Below are 13662 nucleotides of genomic sequence, written 5' to 3'. Positions count from 1 at the left end.
ATTATGGTTCAAGATACAATGGGCATGCGATTAACCAACATATAAAACCTAATGGGAAACTCTGTCATGCTGTCATCAGAAATACAGTTCCAGTCTCCTGCTACAAAAACTGAAAAGCAACAGACTATAAAAGTCTATATAATTCCTGGAAGGTAATCTCATAAAAAATGCACTCAAAAATCAGAATTAAAACATTTTATTTTTGCCACAAGAAGCTCTATGAACTAATATCAGGTAATGGTTAATGAAAAGTAGAACTTAAAGTCATGATAGGGAAGATTGTACAAGTATGAACATTACAGTATTGGGTGGAAATGAACAAGGTTTCATGACTGACATAGGTGAGAAAGCCAGTGCTGCTGAATTAGCATTTCATTCTTTAGAATCCACATGCCTTGACAATATAAAATACCTTGATCATTTTTACTATTTGTTTTTGGTACAACGGGAAAAACTGCAGCGTCAATTCTTCATAGTGGTTGTATGTGGGGGATCATTACCAGCAAAATGATAATGATCATTTAAAATATATTAAGTGAATCTTGCAAGATTGCTATGGCATTTAAAAATCTTTGCTCAGTTTGAGCATTTTCATTTTGTCATTTCTTTTTAACAAATTGCTACTTGAAATAGTTCCTATCTGGAATATCTATAGGTAATGTAGCATAGGAGCAAATTTGAAGCCAACTTGAAAGGAAAAAAAAGTTCAAATACCAGAAAGCTAAGTATAAAATAGGAAAAGCCCATGGTAAGTTTTAAACAGCATCTTGCTACAGATTTCCAACCCCATAAATACTGGGAGTGAAGGGTTTTAACCCCAAAGGAGTATTTCACATGAATTCTGAACTTTGGATATAGAGACTTCTAGAAAAACTGAAACCCTGACATACATGCAAGTAAGAGTCTTCTGGCAAAAATACAATTTAAAGTGAATTTTCCAGTTTTCTTCCTCCCCCAAAACTCCAGAAGATACCTTCAGTAGGCAAAGTTTGAAATTTCATACTCAGAATTTACATAGAGCTCAGCAGCAGCAAATAATTATATCCAGATAATTCAGAACGGATAGTTTTCCATTATAGAATTAATTCCTGGTTTGTCATAATAACCTTGTAGAAACTACCAAGTTTTATTATGACAGACTAATTTATGTAGCAGTTAAGTCTGAAAGGACTGGAAGCTCTGCTGGCATCAGTATCATTCACAACTTGAAGAATTATGTCTAACTGGTGGGACAGCATTAATGAAACAAATTTCCATTGAAAATATTTCAGAGTGTACCCTATGGTCAAAGAGTAATGTTACCAATACCTACACAAAAAGGAAACAGATATTCTAATTCCAGAGATCAGAGTCTTAAGTTGTAAGATAATTTAAAATTTTCCAAGGATTAGTTTACAAAATGGTCTGAAGGTCTCAACTCACAGAACAGAGAACACATAGCTGCACATCATTCCCATCCTCGGTATGCAAACGGTTATATTTTTCTTTCTCCTTGTATTATTGCAAATACTGATGCTGGATACCCTCAGATACCATCTTAAACACTGAAACCATTATCTTCACATCTAGTTCACTATCAGAAGAATGATGTATACGTGGGAAATCATGATTAAAGCTTTAAGTTCAAAGTCAAGAAATAAGACTATTTTCAAAAATACATGGTTAAGGAGAAAGAAAATATCTATGTTGAATTAAGAAATACTTAAGCAAGGTTACAAATGACTAATAACTATGCACAACAATCTCTTTCAGTATCTATTAATTTTTTTCCTTTGCAAAAAGTCATTTACAGAAGTTCATCAAGTCAATCCTGTTATAAATGCTAGACTATATATTTGTTCCAACCTGCTTCCCTTTTAATACTAGCACTTTAATAAGTTTTGACTTTATTTTCTAAGTGTTTAAATGTGTCATTTTAAAAGGGAGAAAAATGGTATTTATTGTTCTCAAGAAAAAATGGGAAATCAACAAGCCTATTTAACTTCCAAAGACAGCTTCTGATCGCTATAATATTGCAGCAATTTGCAGATGGAATGGAACTTATTTTAGAAGGGGTAAAAACCTAAATGGTCTTGCTGAAAGGACAATACTAGATCACTGATTCAACTATTTCAAAAAAAAAAAAAAAGTCCTATTAGAGATTCTAAGTAATATGAACATTTAAAAATATATGCCAGTAGCCTCCTGCCCAAAATATGTAGGAGTCTCATTTATGAAATTTGTCACTTATAAAGATGTATACATAAAAATTTACTTGGTGGTTTTCAGATTCAAAATTCGAAAAATTTCATGGGACTATTTTTAACCATACTGAGCAAAAAGGAAATCTCCATTCACTTCCATGCTCTGGCTGTATCCCGTTAAAAGCACAGAATTCCAAACAAACACGGCAGAACTTTTCATCTTCTATCTGCATTATGGAGATTTGTTGTTTTCCTTTAGTATTTTTGCCCATGGAAACCACATTGCAAAAGTATATATATACTGTATATATACGGTAGTCCAGCCACCAAAGTCTTTTCTGGACTATGGCGATAAAAGTAAGATTTCTCATTATGTAAAACTAATTCATTCTTCAAATGAGAGACTTGTCTGCATGGCCATTTTCATGGGGGGGGCGGGAGGCAGGAGGTTGCTATCTATTTCGACTAGCAGTATACACAACCAAGCAGAGACTCATTCTGAAAATTTCCAGGACAACTTTAGAAGTTCTTGTTACCTTTTTATGCCATATACAAAACACAACACACATTTATAGTCTCAATATTAAGAAAATTGAGAATTCAGCAGTAAAGTGCTAACACGGAAGGGGAAAGTTGCAAGACATACTAGGGTATGCTAATAACTCCAGTTATTTTCAAAGAACATTCAGACTGCTTCAGATTCTATTCAGGAAACTATCTCTCCAAGCTTTTTTTTTTTGCCTCTTTTAAATGTGCTGAAAGCTAACTATATAAACAGATACTGGGGGAGGGGGGATTTCTTAATCTCTATTCACACTTCCAGAATAATTTGTTCCTAAAAATTATTAACAAATAATCCAACTAGACTACCTTCAGATGACGTGGCAGATCAAATTAATTTGTTTTACAGGTCTTCTGAAAGCCCTGCCCCTTAATCCAAACCAAAACTTTCTGATTTTTCAAAGTTCAGTAAGATTCTGGTATTATAAATTCAAACTCAGTACTGCCATCTGTTACATTCTGTTTAAAAATTGAATCATTTTCCTGCTGAATAAAAATATCTTCCCAGGTCATTGGCTTGTTCTGAGGAGTAGATGTGGTCCCTACTGGAGGTTCTTTCCCAGCATCAACCTTATACCCAACACCATCATCCTTCATCACAGGCATAGTGCCTGACCTATCAGAAAGGTATGCATATTGTCTGATCTGTAAAGACCTGCACGGATGTAAACGATAAAGCTTCGAGTCTCCAGAAGGATCTTGACTATGAACTGACTTTATGTGTGAAGACATAAACTGATAGTTGATGAAAGATTTGCCACAGGCCAAACATTGATACCTTCGCTCCCCTGTGTGATGAATTTCATGCTTTGTGCGATATTCTGCAAGAGGAAATACCTTCTCACAGTAACGGCAAGGATACTTCTTCTCCCAAGAATGAATGTTAAAATGTCTCCGCAAGCTTGTCAGACAGACATAGGACCTTTTGCATACAATACATATATAATAGACCCTTCCATCTACTATTAACTCATAGTGATCATCGTGTTTTACTTTCATACGTTTATTTGCCGTCTCACTGCTAGATGTTTTTGGTAGCTCATTCTCAAGTCTGGCCTCCCCTTCGTCAGGGTCATCTTTGACAGGGATCACTATATCATAAGTATCTTCACCGATATTTGCATAAACCTTGCAACCCGTCGACAAGCCTTCGATTTCAGTAGCTGTATCTAAAGTAATGATCTTCTGACCCTCCATTAGATGTTTTGATCCTAAACCTGGATCATTAGTGTTTCTAGTAATTATATCTGAAATTTTTAAAGAATTGTTAAGTGGCTCTTGCAGAAGTGTAGGAATTTGCATCTTCTGTATCAATGATCCATCAAAAGTGGTATTTGGGGGGTTATCAGCCTGTGGGACCAAAGAGGTATTACTGACCGCTGAATCTGGACTGGAGCTAATAGTGTCATCATCATCATCTATAATTTCCTCCTCTTCCTCTTCATTGGCCTTGTTTCCTGTTAAAACAGCACTGTTTGGTGGCTGCTGATTCTGCACAAGTAAATTGATTGAAGGAGACATATGATTTGGAAGTGAAGAACTGACATTTGGTGGTGTAGTAAGTGGTGTCTGATTTAACAAAATAATATTGGGAGTCAGATGTGTCGGGGCCGAAGATACCAGCACTTTTTCACTTCCTTGTGTTTGGCTCAGAGTTGCCTGATTCACAGAAGTAGGAAGTTTCTGAGTAGGTGTGATATTTGTTAAAGGGGGAGAGCTATTGCTAGCACAAGGTGCAACATCTGAAATAGCAACAGAGCCTGGGTTAGGCTGGACCTGTGCCACTGCATTGGTACTCGGTAAAGTCTCCTTTGCAGGCAGAATCTCAGAGCAGAAAATGACGTCATCGTCATCATCATCTGAATCGGTAACAATGATCTTTTTTGTCTCATAATCTTCAGCAGATAAGGAAAAAGACTCTGTTATAATAGGCATTATAGTAGCCCCATTATCTTGGGCTTCATCTTTTGATTTTTGTATTTCTAGGTTCTTGTCACTAGAACCAGGAGGTAAGGTTTCTGCATTACCATCTTGAGCTGTACCTGAGATGCTTTTAACCTGTGACAATGGAACACCAAGCTCTGCTATAAATTTAACTCCTAATAACTGCCCTGATTTAATTAACTCATCAAGTAAATCTGATCTAACACGAACAATTTTAGAACTATAGATATAATTGAGAATTTCTGCAAAGATCTCTGCTCTTATAAAGCTCAGTTCAACAACTTGCCCAGCAACTGAGAAGAGCTGATGGAAGTAAGTACTGGAAGCTGAAAGAATGTTCCTGTGGGCTCGGAATTTTCGGTCTTCCACAATAACAGTGACATCGCAGAAGAGTCCATGGCCACGTTGCTCATTCAAGGAGTTCAGCAGACTGCCAGAGTATTGAATGTCTGTAGCAGAAATCAGTTTTCTAGTCTCCATGTCTGCAAGAGAAAGGGAGGAGATGGGAGATTAGGATAGAAAAACAGAAGTACCTCGTCATTCAGAATTTCAGCTACAGCATCATTAAATAGTTCATTCAAGTTTTAACCAAAGTTTGGCATAACTTTTTGGTTTTTATATAAATTGTTCATACAGGCTGGTTTTTAAACCACATGTCAAATCTCATGACTTCCCCCTAAGAAAAGACAAGCAAGGTTTAAACTGATCTACAGATTTGAACACTAATCTCTTCCTGTGAATCAGTTACATGCATCACCACTAAGCAATTTTTAAAGACTAGAACTAATTTTCTTAGTTCCAATTTTGGATTTTCTCAAAAAGAGTTAAGAGTTAATTTTTAACTATCTTAAAACTTTAAGAAAAACCTTCATCATGAACAAATAAGTTATTTCACCTGTAAATGAGTGACTTAAATGTTAGAAAAGCCTTTTTTGTGTGCAATACTGAGTCCGAAACAGTCTTCCTAAATTTTAACTTTAAGAGCATCTTCAAAAGCTACTCCCTGCAGCCAATGACTAAATTAGCATTTATAAACACTGGCGATGATTAACTCTAAACTTCCCATTATATTTCTGTTCTTATTTAAATTGGGATGCCTCATCTGAATGAACTATGAAACACCTTTCTTAATCTCTCCTCTTTCTTCATCCCTTGCCCCTTCCCCTCACCTCTTTACCCTTACAATCTCCAGAGGTGGAATGTTAAACAGAGTGCCAGATGAAGTCAACAGATGCTGTTGTGAAAAAATAAAACAAAAGAAAAGGAAAGTTTACTATTTCTTAAAGCTCATTTGCAAGAAAACACAAAACAATTCATTTTGTTGGTAAAGAAGTAGGTGCACTGATATGAGAACTTTCTTCACATCAAATACATTAGTGAAAACGAAGACATAAACTTACCGGAACAAACATTACTCTAAAAAAAGGGGGAATGTCAGTAAGTCGTATTGCTGTGTACCACCCCCTAAACACTTTTTGGCACTTTGCAGAAGACATTCCCAGTAACAATGACACTGAATTGTAAAAAAAAAAAAAAAAAAAAAAAAAAAAGAATCAAATAAAAAGTATATATAATAGCAATTAGTTGATAAATACTTTTGGAAAAGAAATTCTTCTATTGCTAATATTCTTTCCCTTTAGAGTTAGCAAAATAGTACCACTGTCACAGTGCTTAAGTTATATACACATGGAAGGCAGGGCGTCTCAAATAGCTTCTCAATTTTTCAAAATTATAACTTAAAAAAGTAGGAGAACGTTAACAGTACCAAGGAATTCCAGGTTACCATAAAAGCATTCATCAGAAAGTGTGACCTTTGGACAACAAGCCAGCAACCAGGGCTTCCGAAATATGGGGATTTCGGCACAGGTTACTTTTCAGTGGATAGATGGGTTTTTCTGAATAAGGTCCCACAATTTTTGTCCTTTGCAAGTGGGTTTTCCCAGTGGGGGAATGCTTTACATGTACGTGTCCAGGTGACACTGGGACTTAGATTCATTTTGTTGTTTAGGTTTCCAACTCTTCCCCGTTAAGGTGGGCCCAGGAACAGCACAATCGGTCTGAACCTACCCCAAACAAGATCTGCGACCTGACTGTAGAAAAGCCATTCTGCATCCCTGTGAAACAAACCCTTGACTGAGGGCAGGTGAAGGTGGAAGAGAGAGAAACGCCACCCGCGGGAGTGAACCAACCAACACGCGGTTCCCTGCGGCAGCTGAACCCCATCTCCCTCCTTCCCCTCCCTCTTCCCCATTTGCACCCGGCCGGCGGCAACCCAGGCTTTTCACCCCAATTCACGTGAAAAGGCAGCTTCTTGCAAACACCGAAGGAGGCAAGGCCAGCCCAGCCAGGGCGGGGGTAGTAAGGCGAGCCGGGGAAAGTAGAAGGTGGCGAACGGGAGGGTGGGGTGTTGGGAGGGGATGAGGCCAAGCAGGAGGCATTGTTGTGCCCTGGGAAGGGGACGGAAGGGGAGGATGGGCCCGGCAGAAAAGCTCTAAATCAAAGTAGGGGCTGGGAGGGAAGAAAGAGGCGCAAAAAGGAAGGCGGAGGGGCGAGGAAAACGCCCAGCGGTTCTCCGCCGTGGGCTCCCCACGCTCCGGGCCTACCCGGGGCGCCGGCAGCCCCTCGGCCCCTGCCGGAGGAGGGAACTGCGCCGCGGCCCTCCGGGTCCGTCCCCTCCTTCGCTCCCGGGCCCACACAAAGAAAGGGCCGGAGGAGCCGAGCCTCCGACTCCGCCGCTTCCTGGTTCAAGTGAGGAGAAAGCGGAGGCAGGCGCGGCCCAGGGACGGAGGAAGCCGGCGCGCTCCCTCGCCCCCTTCCGAATCGGGGCCGGCTCCTCACCTGCTTCCCGGCGCCGCCGCCTCTCGCCGTCGGGCCGCGCGGAAGGGTGGGAGTCCTCCAACAACCAGAAGCCAGACTCAGCGGCGATTCGGCTCCTTCTTTAAACGTCGCTCCAGTCTTGGTCGACGTCGACGCGGCTGCCGCTTCCTGCCGCCACCGCTGCCCCACGCCGCCGACAGAGGGCACCGCGCGGGGGCCAGGCGCCGAAGGCAAAGGCGCCCTCCCCTTCCGAGCGCCGCTCGGCTCTTTCCGGAGGGGCCCGAGCGCTAGGCGGCCAGGCTTCGGCACCCCGCTCCGCCTTCGGCTCCTTCCGCAGGGGGCGGAGGAAGACTGGGAAGCTCCGGGAGCGCTCGGCCCCTTCCGGAGGGCGAAAGGGTGGGAAAAAGGAAAGGGAAAGATGGGGAAATGCGGTCACCAACGGCTGGAATGATAGCGAAACTAGTCTCTTTCACCTCCGTTCCGTGTAAGCTTCTAGGGCGTAAAAACTTGAGAGACTAGAAAGGTTTCGTTTCTTTAGCAAGTTTGAAACTGCTGTTTAATTGTTTGTTAGATGATAAACCACCTTGAAATATAATCGGAATAAATATAATAAAAAAAAGTATCGACTCATTATGATTTAGAGAAATTCAAGTTCTAGAATAACACAATAACAACTACATGAATAATAACTACTTTGAAGAAATAAATCCAGTTTTTGGACCAGTACTGTCTTCTTAACTGAATACTAAATGATGCAACACCACGTTGATTCCTTCATTTCAACTATCATTTTCTGACCACCTGTTCGATCTGTACCAAATCTTATTTTAGGTTCTATGGAATACAAAAATGAATAAGCCAAGGTCTCTACCTTTTAAAAGAGTTCAGTAGATAGGAACACAAACGTTGACAAAAGTATTTGTAAGGTACAGAACCCAGAGAAGGGAATAGCAAACTGAATTTGAGCTACATCCTGAAAGATAAATAATATTAACACTTACATTGTTTATTTATTATTTTTATTTACATAGCATTTCCTCCTCAGAAGGCTTTACTGTCTGACACAAGTAGGTGTTCAATAATTGTTTAATGAATGAATACATGAATGAATTGTAGTAGTTTTAAAAACTCCCCTGGTGATACACTTCCGACTGAGAACCATGATGCATGAAGCAACAGCATGGATGTTTGGAGGACAAAGTATTTCCCTTTAGGCTGATTATTGATCACATTCAACTAAGGAACCAAAATAGTAGCATTTTTCTTCAACAATTAGAGCCATTCACTACCTTCATTTTCTTTTTCAAAAATGTATAGGATAATATTGCATCAGTTTCCAGAAACTTGAATTGGCAGCTATTTACCATTCAGTTGGAGTCCCTGTGCTTCCTTCCTACAAAAATCTTGCTGAAAATGTCTATCGGGATATTCCAGAATAAAAACAGATCAAACTATATCTAATTTTCTTCAACATGAAATCAGACAAGGAACTCATTATCTATCCATTTCCAATCTATTCTACATTCTCCTCAATAAAGTAAAGCCACAGAGTAAAACATCAAAGTACTGTAATACAGCTGTATTTTCACATGGAGATAAGAAATTCACATGAAATTCCTTAGGCATTTCTCCAAGGTTTTGTATCGTGGGAAAATAGTCTATGTAGGAATTACAGCATTACTGCTTTTTGATTATGACTCAAAATTATTAAAGTTTCATTGTTTATATAATGACATTTCATGAGAAGTGGGAATGCACTGTTGTAAAAGAAACTAAGACAGATGGTAGTATTTTCTTGGCAACTTAACACGACTAGCAGATTAATGACCTTTTTTTTTTTCTGAGTCAACCTTCCCCAAAATTTAGTACCAAAAAAAAATTTTAGGAAAAAGGACAAAGTATGTCTTGAAAGTTTAGGATCTATTTTCAGTAGCTTAGTTGACTAAAACTAAAATGAGACGTACCTTTGAAATATAGATCACAGTGGCAGTAGCTGCCACTCTTGACATCAAATATTTGATAGTTTCCTGTCAGTAAATTTTAAGACACAATACAATTTCTTTTGCACCAGCATTAACAGCACCAAGGCTACTGACAGAATTGCCTTTCCTTTGTCCCTTTCTTGAAAGAGCTTTAAAAGTGTGGAGCCCCAAGCGAAGTATGATGAAAACCTGTTAATTCAAAGTATAGGAAACCTTCTCTTCCTTCTGTCCGTGTCGCTTACCCCATAACTTGGCAAAAACTAATCTAAAATTAAAAAGCCACCTATAACCCATGCACCAATGTCAATTAATCTACGACAAAGAAGGCAAGAATATACAATGGAGAAAAGCCAGGCTCTTCAGCAAGTGGTGCTGGAAAAGCTGGACAGCTGCATGTAAATCAATGAAATTAGAATATTCCCTCACACTATATATTAAAAAGAAAACTCAAAATGCTTTAAAGACCTAACCTAAATGTAACACATGACACCACAAAACTCCTAGAAGATAACATAGGTGAAACATTCTCTGACATAAATCATAGCAATATTTTCATTGGTCAGTCTCCCGAGGCAAAAGAAATTAAAGCAAAAATAAACAAATGGGACCTAGCCAAACTTAAAAGCTTTTGCACAGCAAAGGAAACCATCAATAAAACTAAAAGACAACCTATGGACTGGGAGAAAATATTTGCAAATGATGCAACCAGCAAGGTGTTAATATCCAAAATATACACACGGCACATACATCTAAATATCAATAAACCAAACACACAATCAAAAAATGGGCAGAAAATCTAAACATATTTTTCCAAAGAAGGCATACGGATGGCCAACTGGCACATGAAAAGATGCCCAACATCACTACATATTAGAGAAATGCAAATCAAAACCACAATGAGGTATCACCTCATGCTGGTCAAAATGGCTATCATCAAAAAATCTACAAATAAATGCTGGAGAGGGTGTGGAGAAAAGGGAACTCTCCTTCACTGTTGGTGGGGATGTAAATTGGTGTAACCACTATGGAGAAACAACTAAAAATAGACTTACCATATGATCCAGAAATCCCATTCCTGGGCATATATCCAGAGAAAATTCTAATTCAAAATGATACATGCACCCCCAATATTCATAGCAGCACTTTACAATATCCAAGATATGGAAGCAACCCAAATGTCCATCAACAGATGAGTGGATAAAGATGTGGTATATATATATACATATACACATACAATGGAATACTGCTCAGCCATAAAAAAGAATGAAATAATGCCATTTGCAGCAACATAGATGGACCTGGATATTATCACACTGAGTGAAGTAAATCAAACAAAGAAAGACAAATATCATATGACATCACTCATATTTGGAACCTAAAAAATGATACAAATGAACTTATTTACAAAACAGAAACAGACTCACAAGTGTAAAAAACAAATTTATGGTTACCAAAAGGGAAAGGGAGGGAGGGATAAATTAGGAGTATGGGATTAACAGATACACACTACCATACATAAAATAAACAAGGATTTACTGTGTAGCACAGGGAACAATATTCAATATCTTGTAAGAACCTATAATGGAAGAGAATTTAAAAAGCAAAAGTATATAGATATAAACATATATATAACAAAATCACTTTGCTGTACACCTGAAACTAACATAATATTGTAAATCAACTAAACTTCAGTTCAAAAAGTGAAAAAAAAAAGATGTGGTATACACACATACACACACGATGGAATATTACTCAGCCATAAAAAGAATAAAACATTGCCATTTGCAGCAACATGGATGGACCTAGAGAATATTATGCTTAATGAAGTAAGTCAGGCAGAGAAAGACAAATATTATATGATATCACTTATATGTGGTATCAAAAAATAATACAAATGACTTCATATACGAAATAGAAACAGACTCACAGGCATAGAAAATCAATTTATGGTTACAAAAGGGGAGAGGGAAGGGAGGAGGGATAAATTAGGAGTATGGGATTAACAGATACAAACTACTACACATAAAATAGATAAGCAACAGGAATTTACTGTATAGCATTGGGAATTATATTCAATATCTTATAATAACCTTAATGGAATGGAAAATAATCTGAAAATAATCTGAATGGAACCTTAATAATGGGAAATAATCTGAAATATATATATATATCTGAATCATTTTGCTGAACACCTGAAACTAATGCAATATTGTAAGTCAAGTATACTTCAATTAAAAAAAAACTAAACATATAGCTACCATATGACCCAGCAATCCCACTCCTGGGTATATACCTGGAAAAAATGAAAACTCTAATTGAAAAGATATATGTACCCAAATGTTCATAGAAGCACTACTTACAATAGCCAAGACATAAAAGCAATCCAAACGCCCATCAATAGATGATTGGCTTAAGAAGATGTGGTATATATACAACGGAATATTACTCAGCCATAAAAAAGAATGAAATGCCATCTGCAGCAACATTGATGGACCTGGATATTATCATGCTTAGTGAAATAAATCAGATAGAGAAAGACAAATACAATATGATATCACTTATATATATAATCTAAAAATAATACAAATGAATCTATATATAAAACAGAAACAGACTCACAGACAAAGAAAACAAACTTATGGTTACCAAAGGGGAAAGAGGGGAGGGATAAATTAGGAGTTTGGAATTAGCAGATACAAACTACTACATATATAATAGATAAACAACAAAGTCCTACTGTATAGCATAGGGAACTATATTCAATACCTTGTAATAACCTATAATGAAAAATAGGAAAAAGAATATATATGTATGACTGAATCACTATGCCATACAACAGAAACTAACACAACATTGTAAATCAACTATACTTCAATAATTAAAAAAAATAGAAATGAGTCAAAATAAAGAATTAAGAATGGACATTCTGCAGTGAGCCAGTCTATTTAAATGGAGGACTAAGACCAAACAACAAGGTTGATTATGAATATGTGATAGAGTGAAACTATTATAAACCCTGATACAATAAAAATCCATTAATTCATTTGTTCATTAAATTCATATCAGTTAGTATTTACTCTGGGCCAGGCAATGCTGTACACATTATGGATACAATCATCATCAAGATGAACTCCCAGTCTTCATGAAGTTAGATTCTAATGGGAGAGACATACAACATATTATCTAAATATGTAATATAACATAAGATAGTAATGAGTGCTATGACAAAAAATGTATAAAAAATAGAGAATGATGAGGGTGCTGTTGTAAATAGTGTGGTCAGGGACGACCTCTCTGAAAAGATGATCTATGAGCAAAGAACAGAATGAACTAAGGAAAAGAGCCATGGCAAATGTCTGGGGAAGGGCATTCTAGGCAGTGGAACACATCAATGCCCTTCAACCAAAGACTACCAGGAACATACTCATAGTTGACAAGTTGGGTTTATTAGTTTTTGCAGGGAGGGAGAACAAACTGGAGTGTTTCAGTAAGAGAAGGTGAGAAAGAACCTACTATAGTATTTGGGCAATTTAGGAGAGGGTTGAAGGAAGCAGGAGTTTGCTCTAAATCAAATGCTGTCAGAAAGCAGAGGCAACTGTATGACTGGGCATCTCAATAATCTTATCTACAAGGGGTGGGGGTGGGGGTGCAGACTAGAGCAAGAATAAAGTTGTAATTTGTAAAGTAGCAGTCACCTATTTTGGCCAAGAGAGGGAGTATTTGGTGTTTTCTGGGTGGCACAGTGACTTTTTTAATCTTTCTATCTGCACTTAGAAAAATCTATGAAGTGGTCTTGTTTTGTTTCACTTTGTCAGTCACCTAGTGATTTTGACTTAGGTTGGGGTTCTGTGAGTTTACGTCCAACAGAAGAAAGTGGCCTGAGCGCTAGCCATCTTCCAGATATTAGGGGCTGCTTCCTAACCCATTTTCTCAAACAGCAAGTGGAAAACCTTAAAATATAAGGAATAAATTTTAGAGGTGTTGGGAAAGGAGAGAGGAGGTATAATTGTGGCTATGTCCTCATCTTTAATAGAAAATAGTCATTTAATAGTGCATTATTACTCTATGGGACACACTTATCCTAAAACATTATTCATTGTTTAGCTGAAATTCAAATGTAAACAGACCTACTGTATTTTTTTTTTTTTGCTAAGCCTGACAACACTAAAATAAAT

General features: G+C 37.7%; 1 protein-coding gene across 2 annotated transcripts; it reads right to left on the bottom strand.

Annotated features, from left to right (window-relative positions):
- Nucleotides 1-180: 180 nt before the first annotated feature.
- On the bottom strand, nt 181-7807 carry ZBTB33 (zinc finger and BTB domain containing 33). 2 transcript variants are annotated; one of them, XM_074359981.1, is made up of 3 exons: nt 7527-7807; nt 5858-5922; nt 181-5170 (listed from the first exon to the last, which is right to left on the bottom strand). In XM_074359981.1, the coding sequence occupies exon 3, from the start codon at nt 5166-5168 to the stop codon at nt 3150-3152; it is 2019 nt and encodes a 672-aa protein (XP_074216082.1). In that variant the 5' UTR covers nt 5169-5170; nt 5858-5922; nt 7527-7807; the 3' UTR covers nt 181-3149. The 2 variants fall into 2 exon arrangements, with proteins under 2 accessions (XP_074216082.1, XP_074216081.1); XM_074359980.1 differs by lacking the exon at nt 5858-5922 and having other exon boundaries at nt 7527-7801.
- Nucleotides 7808-13662: the final 5855 nt, after the last annotated feature.

The sequence above is a fragment of the Camelus bactrianus genome, chromosome X, assembly GCF_048773025.1.
Source record: "Camelus bactrianus isolate YW-2024 breed Bactrian camel chromosome X, ASM4877302v1, whole genome shotgun sequence".
Lineage (NCBI taxonomy): Eukaryota > Metazoa > Chordata > Mammalia > Artiodactyla > Camelidae > Camelus > Camelus bactrianus.
This window is presented reverse-complemented; position numbering and strand designations above follow the sequence as displayed.